Source organism: Lepidochelys olivacea (assembly GCF_965140295.1).
Source record: "Lepidochelys olivacea isolate rLepOli2 genome assembly, chromosome: 13".
NCBI lineage: Eukaryota > Metazoa > Chordata > Testudines > Cheloniidae > Lepidochelys > Lepidochelys olivacea.
In genome coordinates this window covers 14316001-14333852 of record NC_140423.1, presented here as the reverse complement: position 1 = coordinate 14333852, position 17852 = coordinate 14316001, and the positions used below count along the sequence as shown (strand labels likewise).

The following is a 17852-nucleotide window of genomic DNA, read 5'->3' as shown; positions in this document are numbered from 1 at the left end:
CTAGTTTTTTACCTTCTATTCCACACCCACCAGGGGTGCAGATATTACAACAAAAAAAGGAAAAAAACAGCAGAAAGATAAATATTTCTGTACCCTTTAGTGACGTATTCACTAATGAGCTAAATAAACTAAAATGGAAGTGCATTTTTAAATGCACTAGGGACATACTGCCCTTTTCATTCCCTCAACAAAGTTTACCTCCTCTCCAGGAGGTAAATATTGGCATTTTGAGAAGGTACTTTATTGTCTAGGTAACTATAGTGATGAGTGCAGTACAGTGCAGACAAATGCATCTGAGTTTATATTGATTCGTTTATTTATAGTTAGATCAAGCTGCCTGTCCCAGGGCGAGCACAGGAGCTCCCTAGCCGTAGGTGGAACTGCTCTCTCCTATGCTCCAATCCTGTTTGATGGGCTGGTACAGGGAGCGTTGGGGGCCCAGCCCCACCACCTCCCTGCCACTCCCCTGGGTAGCAAGCACCTCCCCAGTGAATAGGGAGGAAGGAGTTTTTGCACTCAGAGAGCACAGGGACTGAATTCAGCCTGGTCTCTAGATGTACTACACAAGCTGGGGCATAAGGAGGGTATGGAAGGAAGGTTCCTTGTACCCTTGTACCTCCACTGCTCATGGAGCAGGCCGCTGTTATTTTCTCAGGGGGGAGGATGTTTAGCACGAAGACTGCTATACAGAGCTGTGCTTGAGTTCTAAAAAAAAAAAAAAAGCCTTGATGACATCACTGTGAGTCGACTTACTCACTGGCAGCAAAAAAGGGGTGGTGGTGGTGGGGGCTCTATACTCCTGCCAGGACCCTTCAGCCTGTGCAGTGGTACAGGGCTCTCTGGGGGGAAGAAGAGGGTGCCCACAGCACTGGCCATAGGGAAGGCAGGGACAGGGCACAATGAAGGAGTGCCCAAGCCTCCCCCTTCGCCGGCTCTGAGTGTAGACCCAGCAGCTTCTACCTCCCTTCTTGGCCATGCCTTGGCCTCTCCTCCTAGCCCACAGTGCCAGAACGCCAGCAGGGGCTCCCCATTGGGTGAGGATGCAGGCAACTGACCCCTACTGCAGAGTCGCCCCACATTGCTGGCTTGGGCATGCCCGTGAGGAGAAGCCGTGGCTTCTGGGTTGCTGCTCAGAGCTAGCTGTGGGAGGAGGGCATGGCTCCCCTATCTCTCTCTTTTGTGCCTCCTGACCCCCTCCATTGTGCTCCCCTCTTCATTGCACCCCATCAGAAATACCAGAACGCCATCTGGAACATTCCAGCACAGCTCAAGTGCTGATACAGGGGCTGTCTATATGCCTTGCAGAGCACTGAGGGACAAGATGAGAAAGGGACACTCATGCAAATCCAATCACCAGAAATCTCCGAGTAGTAAGATAGGCTCTAGACTTGGGAGATCAGGGTTGGTTTCTCAGCTCTGCTATAGGCTTCCTGTATAATCCTGGCAAATCACACAGGACCAGATTTACAAAGGTATTTAGGCACCTAAAAATGCAGGTAGGTGCCTAGCTGTAGATACAAAAGCACCTGTGGAGATTAGGCACCTAACTCCCATTGGAAGTCATTAGGAGTTAGTCACCTATCTGCATCTTTAGGTACCTAAATACCTTTGTTAATCTCGGCTTTAATCTCTCTGAGCATAATTCCTCGTCTGTAAAGTGAGGATGACATTAATACTACATTTCTCCAACCCTTTGTCTGCCTTGTCTATTTAGACGGAGCTCTTCAGAGCAGGGGCTGTCTGTCTGTACACAGAGACAGACAGACATGCATGCACGCACGCACACATATAATGCTCAATAATTACAGGGCCCGGCACAAGGGGGCCCTGATCTTGGTAGTGGCCTCTAAGTGTTATTTCAATACTAATAACAACTTATAATCATACAGTATATTTTCTTGAAACTGCAGTATGGATTTACCAGGGGCAGAGAAACCGGTGACACTAGTAGTAGTAATAGCCGTTAGGAGATGACGTTCCCACTTTCTTTGAGGGACAAAATTGAAAAAAAAAGTTGCAATGTATCTTCAATAGGTGGTAGCTTTGAAATACCTTGAGAGAAAGGACTCGCTGGCGTTAGAAAGGCGAACAGGAGGTTTCTATCAACCTGCCATTAGGCATTTTTATCAATCTCCACTTTTTCAAAGAAATATTGCTTTGGGTCATGTTTCTGAGATTTTCTTCTTCTGTATCACAGAATTTTAAAAGAACTATTTACATATGATTTACAAAGGAGCATATATTTGTATGGGCAAGTGGTGGGCTGGGGGAGGAGGGAAGAGGAATTCTGAGCATGTGAAATCATGAATGCAATTAAAAAACTTTACTAGAGGGTTTCTTTGGTGTTGTGAAATGTGCACAGAGTGGGGTACATTCTTAGACCTGTAGGCAAGGAGTTAAGTACACTGGTTTCATTAGCAATAACAGGATTTTACCTGCTTAAATCTCCAAGCCACCATTTTGCAAGTCTACCACAGAAAGATATGCATCACAATGGCTCAGAATGGTTTAACAGGCTATTTAGAAATTTCTTGCAAGGACCTGACACAATTGTTTGTACAGCTGGCAATTACAGGCCAAAGCCTTTCCAAGAACAGTATGTTCCCTGTAAAACACATGCAGTCTGTGCCAGTTTCAGTGGCCATTCTTCCAAGGATGCCATGTATAGTGGTACTGGACATGTGATAAAAGCTAGCTCTGCTTCAGATGGGAAAGGGACAGTTAAGTGTGAGGCAACAGACCAAAAAAACAGGACACAGAATATACATTGCTAAGCAAAACTAGCCTCAACAGAGTGCTTGAAACTGGTGACATCAGCAAAAGAACTTCAGTGAGAATTGTTTAGTGACGTTAACCTGAGTTTCTCTCTCTCTATTTCTCACACACATACTCTCAAATAGAAATGAAAGACACACACACACAAAACAAACACAGGACTGTCTTGCGGCCATCATTGGTCAAGTAGGAGTAGGTTCTTTATGTTCATACAACCGTTCCAACGCATCTCATTGCTGACCTGAAACACTCTCCTACGAGAGCCAGGCTACACAGTGTGCAGAGAGGTGGAGGATTTAAAGAGCCTGAGGCACCATGCTACCAGAGCCAACTCAAAGCCCAACATGCCACAAAGCACAACTAAATCCTCAGTGACCCTTTCTTTCCCCTCAATAGACCCCCCCCACACATGTTGCACAGCTCATATTCTCATATGCAAGCAACCAAACTGCATCAGCAAAATGGGTGCACAGAGGAGCAAACAAGCAAATTGCACTCACGAGATACATACACCTTTTCCTCTGGACAGTTTCACACACAGTTACCTTTTTGCCCTATAATCACCCGTTTTGTACAAGGAGCTTCCCTAAACTGTTAGCCTCCATCAACATTCAAGCTGCAAATTCAGACCCAAACCTGTGTCGTGATATGGGGCTTTAATTGTGGCCCAGCACTACTTTCAACAGGAATTTTCTGAAGTAAGGAATGCAGCATCAGTCCCTTACAGTGTAAGTCAGGAGGAGGTAATAAATATGGAACCTCACAATCTAGAGCTGTATTTAAATATCCACAAAATGCTCTGCATCAGCACATTCCACAATGACAAATGCTAATAAAAAAACCTCTGGAAATAACATAGGAGGAAAGTCAGCATTAGGAGCTAAATGTTCCTGGGTAAATGCATTTCTATAAGGAGCCAAGCTTTTGAGTAATTAAGGGTTTATACTAGAATCTTAGTTCAGTCATTAGAAAAACGTATCAAAAGAATGTAATCCTGCCAACACTTTTGTTTGTATGAATCCTGGCTCAGTGAAACATTTCAGGCAAATAATTTATCTTTTCTTTGGCTTAAATAGTAAATTCTTCATCAATTCATGAATCCTGTCCTTGTTTTGATTATGCTGTGATGTGAATGTAGTTTTGTAGACCACGAAAATAAAGACTGGTTTGTCAAACACTGAATGCTTGTGCAACTCCTAAATTAAAACTGTGGAGTCTATCCTTCACTTACCAGCAGTGTAACTGGTTATTTGTTAAAAGAAAAGGAGTACTTGTGGCACCTTAGAGACCAACCAATTTATTTGAGCATAAGCTTTTGTGAGTTACAGCTCACTTCATCGGATGCATACTGTGGAAAGTGCAGAAGATCTTTTATACACACAAAGCATGAAAAAATACCTCCCCCCACCCCACTCTCCTGCTGGCAATAGCTTATCTAAAGTGATCACTCTCCTTACAATGTGAATGATAATCAAGGTGGGCCATTTCCAGCACAAATCCAGGGTTTAACAAGAACGTCTGAGGAGGGTCACATAAACACCACCCTATACTGGAAACCTACTGGCCGCTATTCCTACCTACATGCCTCCAGCTTTCACCCTGACCACACCATACGATCCATCGTCTACAGCCAAGCTCTGCGATACAACCGCATTTGCTCCAACTCCTCAGACAGAGACAAACACCTACAAGATCTCTATCAAGCATTCTTACAACTACAATACCCACCTGCGGAACTGAAGAAACAGATTGATAGAGCCAGAAGAGTTCCCAGAAGTCACCTACTACAGGACAGGCCTAACAAAGAAAATAACAGAACGCCACTAGCCGTCCCCTTCAGCCCCCAACTAAAACCCCTCCAATTCATTATTAAGGATCTACAACCTATCCTGAAGGATGACCCAACACTCTCACAAATCCTGGGAGACAGGCCAGTCCTTGCCTACAGACAGCCCCCCAACCTGAAGCAAATACTCACCAGCAACCACATACCACACAACAGAACCACTAACCCAGGAACCTATCCTTGCAACAAAGCCCGTTGCCAACTGTGCCCACATATCTATTCAGGGGACACCATCACAGGGCCTAATAACATCAGCCACACTATCAGAGGCTCGTTCACCTGCACATCCACCAATGTGATATATGCCATCATGTGCCAGCAATGCCCCTCTGCCATGTACATTGGTCAAACTGGACAGTCTCTATGTAAAAGAATAAATGGACACAAATCAGATGTCAAGAATTATAACATTCATAAACCAGTCAGAGAACACTTCAATCTCTCTGGTCATGCGATTACAGACATGAAAGTGGCAATTCTTCAACAAAAAAACTTCAAATCCAGACTCCAGCGAGAAACTGTTGAATTGGAATTCATTTGCATATTGGATACAATTCACTTAGGCTTGAATAGAGACTGGGAGTGGCTAAGTAATTATGCAAGGTAACCTATTTCCCCTTGTTTTTTCCTAACCCCTCCCCCCCTCAGACGTTCTTGTTAAACCCTGGATTTGTGCTGGAAATGGCCCACCTTGATTATCATACACATTGTAAGGAGAGTGGTCACTTTAGATAAGCTATTACCAGCAGGAGAGTGGGTTTGTGTGTGTGGGGGGGGGTGGGGTGAGAAAACCTGGATTTTGGCTGGAAATGGTCCAACTTGATTATCATTCACATTGTAAGGAGAGTGATCACTTTAGATAAGCTATTGCCAGCAGGAGAGTGGGGTGGGGGGAGGTATTTTTTCATGCTTTGTGTGTATAAAAGATCTTCTACACTTTCCACAGTATGCATCCGATGAAGTGAGCTGTAGCTCACGAAAGCTTATGCTCAAATAAATTGGTTAGTCTCAGAGATGCCACAAGCACTCCTTTTCTTTTTGCCAATACAGACTAACACGGCTGTTACTCTGAAACCTGGTTATTTGTTGGTTCTCAACCTCAGTGATGTTTTGACTTGAACAGGCTCTTATAAAGGCTACAAATCACAATCCACCAAAACCGATAATGTGCCAACAGCAATAACTTGAGTTTCTTTTTAATTGTGTAACATTGTGCAGACACAATCAAGTTAAATTAGCAACTGTTTGGGGGATTTTGGGTATAATTTTAAATCTTAATCCTTCTGCCATCATACATGCAAAGTAACTAGTTTTACAGGAAACATAGTATGCGTGTATTTGAAGACAGAGGCCAGGCCTTAGTTTAATCAGATGGAATTAAAGCAAAGCTCAGCAACTCAAGAATAATTATAAATTTGACAGCATTTTTATCACCTCGTTTAATCTGGCTATACAATGTTCATTCCTGGCTCATCATGAAAGGTCTCAGGCTCCCACACCCCCTGCCTTTTTGTGTTCTGTCCCTCAAATATACAAAGAAATGCCACAAAAGTCAAGGCTAAGGCTGAAGTTTCACTCTCACATTGAGTACCAATTGAGGCCCTTACGCTACAAGCACCTATGTACATTTGTGACTTCACTGGGACCATTTGCATGCTGAAAGTTAAGAGTATTTACAGAATCAGGGAGTTAGTCCATAAGTAGTTCCACTGAATTCCAAAGGCCTTATATGCAAACTAAGGCCCCAATCCTGCAAATACTTATGCATGTGCTTAACTTTACTACTCCAAGTAGTCCCATTGATTTCATATGTATAGGTCTTTACAGGATTGAGGTTGAAGGTAGTATTCAACATGAGTAACAGTAGCAGATGTCCAAGTATCCAAGCTAGAGCTGTGGAATAGCAGAAACATTTCTAACGTGTAATTGTCTGAGTTGGAAAAGTTTACTTTGATTTGATCATGTTTATGATGCATTGATGTTCACTTTTAACAAACGCTCGCATGCTTGAGGTTTACAGAGTGAGAATTTGTTCACAACAAGCAAATGTTTAACTCAAATTCCTAGTGAAAAGCTACTTTTGATTATGTATTGCAGTGTACAATGTGTGCTTCATGTTTCACTGCTTGCACCAACCAACAGCATGAACTGTACACTGCCCATTTTATAATCAAATATGTAATTTGAAATGTTTGCTTTGTGCTTGCTTAACGTAAAAAAAGAGAATCATAGGCCATCTAGAAGTGTTTGCCAGTCAGCGAGGGGTGTGATTCTCTATAACATTTTTATACCAGCAAAAATCCCTACTGTAGATGCAGTTATAGCAATGTCGGTTTGCTGATATAGCTTATTTTGTTTGGGGAACAGGCATAAGACATAGCTCTAAAAACATTCTTTATTTCTGGTATAAGTTGTGTCTCCTCTCAGGGGTTTACCTGTGAGCAAACCATTCCTAGTAAAGTAAAATGGCATAGGTCAAGTCTAAAGAAATTAACAAACAAAGCATGAATTGTGAATTTTATATTTAACTGTAAAGGTAACAATTCTAATCAGCTATAGGCCAAGACTTAATCCTGAAGAAATTTGTAAATATTTTTTAATACTGGCAGAATATCAGTCTTTCCCTGGATAATTTGCAAACTGAAAGAAAAGGTAATACGTACTGAATACATTATTCATTGTGGATTATTTATTCAGCTCTGCTTTAAACAGTGGATGATTTTAGATTCCATGAGTCCAAGTCAAAACACAAATACACAAGTGTGCATAGGCACTATATCCCATATGTTAGAAATTAGCTGTCTGAAATACCCAGTGATTGTGCACCATTTTTGAAGGACAGGCACAAAAACACATTTGTTATCAGTAAACTTCTATTCTTTCAAACTCTTATCTTAAAAGAAACTGGCAAGCCTTAAAAAAAGAATTGATAAATAGATTTATTCTGGGGCTGAGATCCTCCAGAACTGAGATACCAAACCTCGGGGGGGGAGGGGGGGATGGAGGGGGGATGAATTTCAGAGTAGAAAAAGAGAGACTTATTTTAGAAACATTACTGCAATAATATATTCAGAAGGCAAACAGATCTCGTTCAGAGACATTGTCAACAGTGCTCAAGGCAGCAGTTAGTGATATTCCACCATTAATGTAATTAGAAGACTTATACTAGAGCCATCAAAATAATAATTGCTCTTAAAATTGCCTTTTCCTCCATAGATTCTGGTAAACAGCCAGTTTTTACAATGTATTTTTTCCCCAGAGATCATAAAAATATTTGAGCTAGATCCTCAGCTGATGCAAATTAGCACATTGAAGCAAACAGTAGAGTTACACCACTTTACACCTGGTGAGGGGCTGGCCCTTTGAGCAACATAGCCATCCTTGAAGTGCCATGATATGCAAAATCAATGTCTAGTAATTTTGATGGTATAAAAATTTACAGATGAAGCCTGAACTCATCCCTTAGAAAAAATTTGGACTGGATGCTCAGCTGTTGTAAAGTAGCGTTACTGTGTTGAAGTCAGTGAAGCTATGTTGATTTGCCCCATTAAGTTTAAGAACCTATTAATAATCATTTAAAAACAGAAAGAACTCTGATTACATTTCCTCCTACATTCCACTAGTTCTACTTCAGAGTGCTAACAGCCCTTCATAAATAAAAAATAAAATAAAATTAATAATAAACCACTGCACATTTACTTCTTGCTACTACCCGCTATTCACAGGAAGAGTAAAAAGAGCCATCACATTTGAGACAAGTATAAAGCAACTCAAAAGTAGCATCAGAACAATTGCTATAGATACAGAACAATTGCTTATCTCAAATGCTGAGATCTTTTCTATAAAGCACACAAGAGAGTCAAGGTTTATTTCCAGCTCTGCTACTGACTAGCATATGACCTTGGGCAAGTCACTTAACTTCTTAATGCTTCATTTTCCCTGTCTCTAAAATTCATTCCTATCCATTCTAAAGAATTATCATTCTTTGGATGAAGAGCACTACACATACAAAGTGCGAAGAGTTACTATGGTATTCTAGTCTTCACTAAAGGTTGTGACCTAATATGTATGATATTCAGAGGTAGCTAGTGCATAAAATGAGTAAGTTAGTATTTTATAAGCTTCATGTGAAATATGCCTAAAGAATTTCCTAAAACCATTCAATATCAGACACTGAGCTCCTAAAGCATGAAAGTCACTTGTGCTCCAAGTACATTTTTTACACTTGCAGCCAGCTGGTGTTCATCATCTAGACTAATGAAGCATGAATATAGCTATCTTGCCCAAGTCTTTGGTAAAAATATAAATGAACTTAAGCTGTACGTCAGACATCACCAATTTTGTCATGAAACAGATGCCACAGCTTTTTTTCGTCTTCCAGAGATTGTTAGATACCCCTGATAAGTGGGGGAGTCACACTACAAAACAAAGATATTTGCTGCCTGATTCATACAACCATCAGAACATGATGCTGTCCTGCACCATTAATATTCCTAAGAGATTTCATTAAGGAAGAAATTGATATTCCCATTCAAACACTTGCCTTCCCCTGTGGGACATTGTTTGGTGTGCTCTGTAATCCAGCAGCCTCTTCCTCTGCGATACCTGCGTCAGGAATTTCCGTAGTCTGGCTTTCCTCTTGGGTTTCAACTTGTGTCTTACTCTTTTCTTTCTCCTTCCCCTTTTCCAGGTTGAAGAGTCTGTCAAAGAAAGTTACTTGTTTTGTCTTTGATAAGGCTTTGTCCTCTGTCTCAGGTGATGCTAATGCTATTAGCTCAGTGTCACTAAGTTCTGCTGTAGAAGGGGCCTGGCTTAGGTTTTTATCGGACCCTTCCTCCAGCACAGCTGTTGCAGGACTATCTGCTATCTCACTTGATGCTTTGTTCACTTCAGGCATCTCTGAACTGACATCAAGCTTAGATGATCCAACTGATGAGTCTGTAGCTTGCTCTTCAGTACGTCCTGGTACAGGCCGTGAAAAAGCAAAGAGAAAACGAAATTTTGCAGCTGGCATGGGTTTCTTGGCCTCAGTCCCAGGATTTTTTCCATTTGCATCAGAAGTGGAGCTTATCTCTATTGTCTTCTCGGAAGAAACGGCCACATTATTCTGTTCAACACTTGTCCTTGCATCCACTGCAAATAGAAACATAAAACAGCAATTATCCAACAAAGCGGGGAAGTTATCCTATTAATCATGGTGGTCTAGAGCTTTAATAAACTCATTCTAAAATGCAATGCCTGTGTGAAGACAATATATACTGCAATGTGTTAAGTAAATGTGGTGTTCTGTGGTACAAAATGTGAGCTTCTGCTTAGCTTTGAGGCCCGATTCTCTGAGTTTCTGATGTTCTCTGTTCTCACTGAAGTCAGTGAGAGTTGTGGTGCTCAGCACCAGCCTAGGATCAAGCCCATTATTTCTTTTCTCAGACTTCTACCCTAACTAGAAAAAGACTAACAAGGGGAGGGGCAGAAAGTATTCCCAACTCCATTTTACAGATGGGAAACTGAGGTACAGTGAGATGGAAGAGGAAGGATGGCCCAGTGATTAGGGAACTAGCCTAGAACTTGGAAGACCCAACTTCAGCCCTATTCTGCCACAGACTTCCCATGTGATCCCTTGGGAAAGTCACTTAGCCTCTCTATGCCAGTTGGGTACCCTCTACAGTTTGCTTTATTTTGTCATCTAATATTTATATCGTGGCAGCACCCAAAGATCCCACTCAGAACAGGATCCCATTGTGCTAGGCGCTATGTAAACACATCCATGCTTTTCTGTAAAACTTGCTAAAATGCCCATTTTAACAGAGAAACATTGAAATTGGACTTTCAACATTTGAATTTTTTTTAAACTTCATATTTTAAAATTTTTTACTTAAATGGGCCAATTTTTGCATTGAAATGGGCTCATTCTTGGGGAAAGCACCCATTTTTTTTAGCCAAAACTCCAAGCAAAATGATCGGTTTTTCAGTAAAACAGACTGTTGTCTAGTTGGCAATGAACTGTGAAAAAAATTCCTCAAATTTCACCTTGTTTAGCATTTTGCCTTTAAGTTTTCGTACACTTCAAATTAAATGCTTGAAAGGCAACAGTACTAGCGGGTATCACCTAAGAAGCAGCGGCATAAAGAAGCAGTTCACGTTCAGTAACATGGCTAAGACAATGGCTTAGTTCAGCAGATGACAATTTGAACATCACAGCAATGCTGCCTAGAATATTTCATTTTGATCCTTTCCCATTGCGCAGTAAGGACATCATAGTCCTTGACGATCAACAGTATGACTCTGCTGAGATTTTTCTTGATAGAGCACAAGAGAAATCCGACTTACAGCAGCATGCACAGTGTAGCTAAGATGAATATATTATTATTTATATTGTGGTAGTGCTTAGGAGCTCAGTCATGAATCGATACCCCATTGTGCTAGGTGATGTACAGACAAAGAATAAAGAGAGAACAATGAGGAGTCCTTGTGGCACCTTAGAGACTAACAAATTTATTTGGGCATAAGCTTTCGTGGGCTAAAACCCACTTCATCAGATGCACATGGAGTGGAAAATACAGTAGCATATACATTTATATGTAGTACATGAAAAGATGGGAGTTGCCTTACCAGGTGGGGGGTCAGTCTAACGAGACAATTTAATTATCAGTAGAATACCAAGGGAGGAAAAATCACTTTTGTAGTAGTAATGTGGGTGGCCCATTTCAAAGAGTTGACAAGAAGAGGGTTCCTAGGTCCATACACAACAAGTAAATCAAATTTACACTCTTGTCATAAAGTTAACTCTTTGAGTAATTAGTTTAGACTCCAGACACTGCTGTCTCCATTCTACTACTGCCTACCAACCAGCAGGTAGGAACCTTCTATAAACTGGAGTGACAAGAGAAAGACAGAGCTTTAGGAGTCAGCTGATATGCCAGCGTGAATGTAAATAGGATTTGTTGAAAGGCTTGCCAGCAGGGAAGGAAACAACTGATGAAAACTGAGGGCTGTGACAATGAGATTCATCACCAAGGTGAGGTTCTTACCAGATGCCAAAAGGGCCGGTTCATTTAGTTTCTCTACTTTTACCACTTTCAATCTGGTATTTTCCTCCTCCTTCCTCATGTGTGTGTGGGGGGGTTTCATTAACTTGTGTTTGTCAATAAACAGATTTTTTTCCTTTTCCAGCTCTGTACTTTAAAAGGTTATCTCACATTTTATGCCTTCCCTGTTACTGCTTATGTAAGAAAATAACTTATTCTGGCAACAATTTTGTTATCCTTTAATAAAACAATATTATCTAATTGCTTCTGCAATATTCAGTGTGCATTTGTTTGAGCATCTGTGCATGCAAAGAGAAGTTTGCATACAATTATTAAATAGCTACTCCCCTATCAATTTAAGGTCTACTAACTATTGATATCTCTCTCTAAGCACACAGGGCCAGATTGTTAAAGGTTAAAGGGATCTGAGTTACCCAGGAAAGAATTTTCTGTAGTATCTGGCTGATGAATCTTGCCCATATACTCAGGGTTTAGCTGATCACCATATTTGGGGTCGGGAAGGAATTTTCCTCCAAGGCAGATTGGAAGAGGCCCTGGAGGTTTTTCGCCTTTCTCTGTAGCATGGGACACGAGTCACTTGCTGGAGGATGCTCTGCTCCTTGAAGTCTTTAAACCACGATTTGAGGACTTCAATAGCACAGACATAGGTGAGATGTTTTTTGCAGGAGTGGTGGGTGAAATTCTGTGGCCTGTGTTGTGCAGGAGGTCAGACTGGATAATCATAGTGGTCCCTTCTGACCTAAATATCTATGAATCTATGAATCTACTTAGGTGCCTAAAGATGCAGATCGGCACCGGCTGAGATTTTTAAAGGTGTCTCGTGTAGTTCCTGAACTTCCTCAGGAGTTTTGCCGGAGAAGGGACTGCAGTATCTGGCCTTCACTTAGTAATTTAGAGAAAGAAAACTTGAGAAGGAATTTCAGGAATTCAGATAGGGATGTGGAAGACAACCCAGAAAAAAAGAACAAAAAGGTAAATGGACATTTTTTTTCCAGTTAATAACAAGGACAAGAAAAGTCCACTGGAAATAAAGATGCTTATATCATAAAAGATGCTGTGTTTTTTAGAGAGAGAATCTTGTTAAATTCTCATTTTTTAAAACATAGCTTGTGAAGCCAAGAAAGTACTTATGTCTCTAATTATCACCAAAAAGAAGAGCAGCTGCACTGCGTGAGCTTAGAGTTTTTCATGTCTTGAATGGAAGGTTGAGAATAACCATCCAATCAACATTAAAAGTCTAGTTTCAATCCATAAATACAAAGACATTCCGAACTGAGTCTTCTACTCTTTAATAGCCCCTGGTCACTTGGATCATCCAGGACTAGACTAACAGATGATCACAAATGAGTTTTATTTGACAAGTGACTATGAATTTGTAGTAGTTAATTTTGATAATTAATAACAATTAAATTAATTGCCAACTAAAGCAAGTACATGACTAGCACTGGTTAAATTTTTGACAGAATAGTTTCCATCACAAATTGCAGTTTTGTTGAAATCAAGATTGTTTGGGGGAATCTGTTGATTTCAACAAAATATTCACAATGAAACGTCTAACAGTTGAATTTCAACTTTCTTGTTTAGTTTCAATAATGTCAAAATGTTTCATTTTTACTTTATCATTTTGATTAGTTTTGTTAACTTGTATATTATATTAAAATATTAAATATAACATCATATTTTTAAAATAATGTTTTAATATCAAAGTCTAAATGAGATGACTAAATGTTATCAAAATGAAATATTGCAATGACAGATGACTCCATGCATCTGAAGAAGTGGGTTTTTTACGCACGAAGGCTTAAGCCCAAATAAATCTGTTAGTCTTAAAGGTGCCACCGAACTCCTAGTTGACTAACAGTTACCACTCTGATTCATTGTTTCAGATATTGCAACTTTCTTACAATTCAAAAACATCTTTATGTTCTTAAACTAAAATTTGCATGTCAGCCTAAAACCCTTTTAAAAGTCCATCAGTGTTGTCTAGCATGATGGACTGTAATAGCCTTGAATGAGCCACCGCAGTGCTTCTGGTGAGTAATACACATTTTAAAGGATTCTAAATATGTAGTCATACAAGAAGGATTTTTTTTATTTTAAATTTTCACCTTTTCATTTAATTTTCAGTATATCTAATTAGTATGCGACTTTCTTTTCCCAGATATTTAAAATGTCATTGTTATTGTATTGTTAAAATTGCTGTACATTTAGGAGTTCCCCCCTGCTGTATGTATATTACCTCACCCACTTTGTATGTATTTACATGGCACACCCCAATGGTTTGCTAAGAGAAGTTTTGATCTGACTAAAAGATCATCTATTTTCAAAGGTATTAGAGCCTCACTTATGAGCATAGTAAATTTGTTTTCTCCCTTTTCAAGCTAATATTCTTCATAGAATGAAATTCTCATTCAGAAATCTATGTTATAGGGCAAAGTTTCAAACTGGTGGTGGCTGGATGACTTTGCTCCATCCCTCTCAAAACGCAGTGCTCTTTACAGATTATCTGCAAGCAGCACTCTTGATATGTAACCATTTTTGGGTTGCAATATTGTAACTATCTGACAACTCAGCAGCAGCGTTTTACTGGACAAGCAGAGAAGAATGCCATTTGTTATAGTTACCAAATTAATTGCACTTCTGACCCTCTCCTGGTCTCTTTGAATGTATCCCCTCAGGTGTCGGGCCTTGAGCTGTTACTTCTGGGTCGGGGAAGGGTAGGGTGACCAGAAAGCAAGTGAGAAAAATCGGGGCAGGGTGAGGGATAATAGGTGCCTATATAAGGAAATCAGGACTGTCCCTATAAAATTGGGACATCTGGTTACCCTACAGAAGGGAGGGAAGAATTGTATGTTTCTCCTAATCTCAGATCAGTCCTTGGGTGGCACTGGTCTGCATATCAACTATGGTTACCTCAGCAGATCTGAATTAGGTTCAGCACATGCAGTTCTGTTCTCTCCAGTAGCAATGACAGTCACTAGGCAGCCTTCTTAAAACAAAGTATTTAGAACAAAAGCATTTCAAAAATTTTAAAACACTGAACCAACCATCTTCCACAGGGGGATCCTGGTAAGTCTAAGCCTCCCATAGACCGCCCCTGCCCCCCCCCCCCCCGAGACTGCTTGGGTCTGGGTTGCATAATCTGTTCCTTTAAATCACTAAGCAGTTCACTCAGTCTGCACAAGGGAGAGTGTCTTTAAAGCTGCTCAGCCTTTTGATCACCCCACCCAGGAGTCAGATCACTTAATTGTTTAGGGTTGCTTTGCTCTCTAGGCTCCTAGACTTGGAAAACAGCTGTGTAACTTTGGGCTGAAGCCTGGATGTAGGCCACTGACCTGAAATTTTTCCTGAAATGTTTGTTGGGAGGTTGCTTATTGAGCGCCATTGTGTTACTTTCCTTTTTTTTCCCCCTCAACAGTCCCCTGTTAAACTGGATCAATATGTTCATGCAGAAAAGCTTTACAATCCAACAGAACTGTACTCTAACTTTACCTTTGCCTCCAGCTCCAGAGCAATGCACCTAGGGAGGCAGCCACCGATCCACCCACACTGATGAGTAGCAGATGGCAATGGAGCCTTCCAAACAATGTTATTCCTTTTAGTTGTATCAGAGGAGTAATTTAACTCGCTGGATTACTTTTGTTATCTTAGCAGATGGGTGTGTGAAATCCACCTATTTACCAAATATACCATTAAATACAAACAACTCTCACATGGTAAGGGCGTTGTTGGAAAGCACAGTAAGAAATTAACAAGATAAAGATTTGGATCTGATAGAGATGATGCATAACTGTTGGCAGGGGCACAATTGAAAACTTCTGGTGGTATGCAGCGGGGTTAATAGGCTATTTAAGATTTATTACAACTAAACAGTATGGAATTGAGGCTTTGCACCATAATGCAGCTGAACATTCTTTTACTGTTCCAGAAAAATGTTCAAAGGCTAGATATTTCTACTGGCTGTAGCATACTGGTAGTTTTCACTTAATAATAAAGTTCTAGATAAGACTGGAAACAATATTTAGTAGCTGATATGTGTAAGCAGCGAGAAATGGAAAATGTCCCAGGCAGGAGAAATACTAGTAACATTCACTCCGCTGTATCTGTAGAAATGTGAATTGAAACAATAAGGCTACCAACCAGTGTTTTCTCAGCACGTAGCAGGATGCTTTAACAAGGCTGCAAAAATAACAGGTGGGAAGAGAAATTAAATAGTTTCCAAAAGGAAAGCAAAGAGACATTTAAAAGATGTGGTTGGCAGCATGGAACAACCATGCCTGAGCACTTGCGGCCAAATGTTCAAAACAGTCCAGGGCCAAATTTTCAAGCATTCTGCACCTGGAACTGGGACCAAATTTTCAAACAAGGTCAGTTCTCATTTAGGCATCTAAATAAGGGCTAGCTTATGACACTCATAGGATGCCATTGTGATATTTACAGATAGATTTTCAAAAGAACGCAGCATCCAGCACACACCACCAACGTGCTGAGCTCTTTTGAAAATCTGTCCCCTCGTGTTGGTGCTGAGCACTCTTGAAAACTGTGGCCTTTCTCATCTTTATTGGGATTCTTTAGGAGTCAAAAGGTCTGATCCTTCACCTGTTGAAACTGATGGAAAGCTCTCATTCCCTTGAGTGAAACTGACCCTAAATGGCTTCTCTTTGAGAAAATGCACCTCACCACCACCCACGCATCACTGGGTTCTTTTCAGCTGATATTTGCAAAGCTGCCTAAGGATTCTGGATGTGCAGTTCCGGTTAGAATTAATGGGAACTGGATATCCGGATCATCAAGGCAGCTCTGAAAAACCCCAGCCTTGAATCACACCATACTTCCAATTTTTCTAATGCATCAGACATTTAGGTTACTGCCTTGCAATGGTCTCTAGATAGATTCCTGACATCAGTGGGACTCTGTGTCAGTTCAGGGGTCCATCTACATGGGATTCATTGCAGGATTTGAGTCTTCAGAGACAATTAGGTGTATACAATCACAATTTTGTTTCTCATTTGTTTTTTCTGTCTAAAGATGTATCAGAGACACCCGATGAAATGCAAAACTACTTGCACATAAAGATTTACGTATTTCCTCAGGTAATTGATTCTGTGGAGCGAAAATGGGGCAGTTTCTCAAGTAAAATCAGGCTTGTTTCTAAGTGAAAATGGGTCCTTTTCTTTGAGTGATTAATCTGAAAATTAAAACTAAACAATATAGACAGGTCAGGGGGCTGGGTTACATGATGTTTGTCTTCAGTTAAATAAGTCTTGATCTTGCAGTATAGATGGGATTGAGCATGCATGTAACCATATTCCTAAATTGAAAATCTAAGAAAAAGCATGTTTTTGGTACTAATATACCCATTTTGTTGAAATTGCAAGTTTAATGAAATTTTGGTGAGAGGAGGGATGTAAAACTGACATGAAACCTCAATAAGACTCATAGCAAAAGGTTTATATTATGTTATTTAAAAAAGTCACAAAGTTTGGAGTCACATTATGTCCGTTCATATATTAACTCACCAAGAATCAAAAAGAAAAAAAATAGGGGAAATCATGAAATTCAGAATCATGCAGCATTCTTCCCTTGCTCTGGAAAAAATAACCTCTGATTGTAAGTACAATTCCCTGCTTCATAAATTTCACCAGGCCTTTGGCTGATACCTTAATTAACTGCCTGCTAGCTCACCACATGGACATATTTGGAGAAAAGCTGTATGTTGGTAACAATGGTAGGTGTGTGCATGTAAGAGAGAGATCCATAAATGAAGTCGATACATATTTATATCAGAGGGGATCTAGCTTTCTTAGCAAAAGAAAAACAGTCCATGTATGTAGCAGTAACTAATCAAAACTCCATTCTTCCCTCTATGGCAATAACTCACATAAGGGAGGGGAATCCAGTCATGTTTCCAGGATTCTTGCACTGGGGATTTGAACTGCTGTGGAGTAAGGTAGGAGTTCCACTGACTTAATCTGCAGGCTTCAGGGAACATGTAGGAGACAAGGTCATTCAGGCAGATGGCTCTTTGCATTTGCTCTACTGTTGAGCCCCATGGACAAGAGTCTCTGTGGACCAGTCATGAAGGTATATGGATAGCATACACTGACCAGTGGGTTTCCCCCCGACAGTATAGTTTGGAAAACAGGAAGGAAAAGGCAGCTATATGTGAGCTGAACCAAGTCAAA

At 40.5% G+C, this 17852-nt stretch overlaps 1 protein-coding gene across 5 annotated transcripts in view; it reads right to left on the bottom strand.

The window, feature by feature from the left end:
- The window catches only part of BCAS1 (brain enriched myelin associated protein 1), a 95756-nt gene that overhangs the window by 56669 nt on the left and 21235 nt on the right, over positions 1-17852 (bottom strand). For all 5 annotated transcript variants that reach the window (XM_084645740.1, XM_084645744.1, XM_084645743.1 and 2 more), the window contains exon 4: positions 9165-9754. In XM_084645740.1, coding sequence (XP_084501866.1) covers positions 9165-9754 — 590 coding nt within the window. The remainder of the gene's footprint in view (positions 1-9164; positions 9755-17852) is intronic.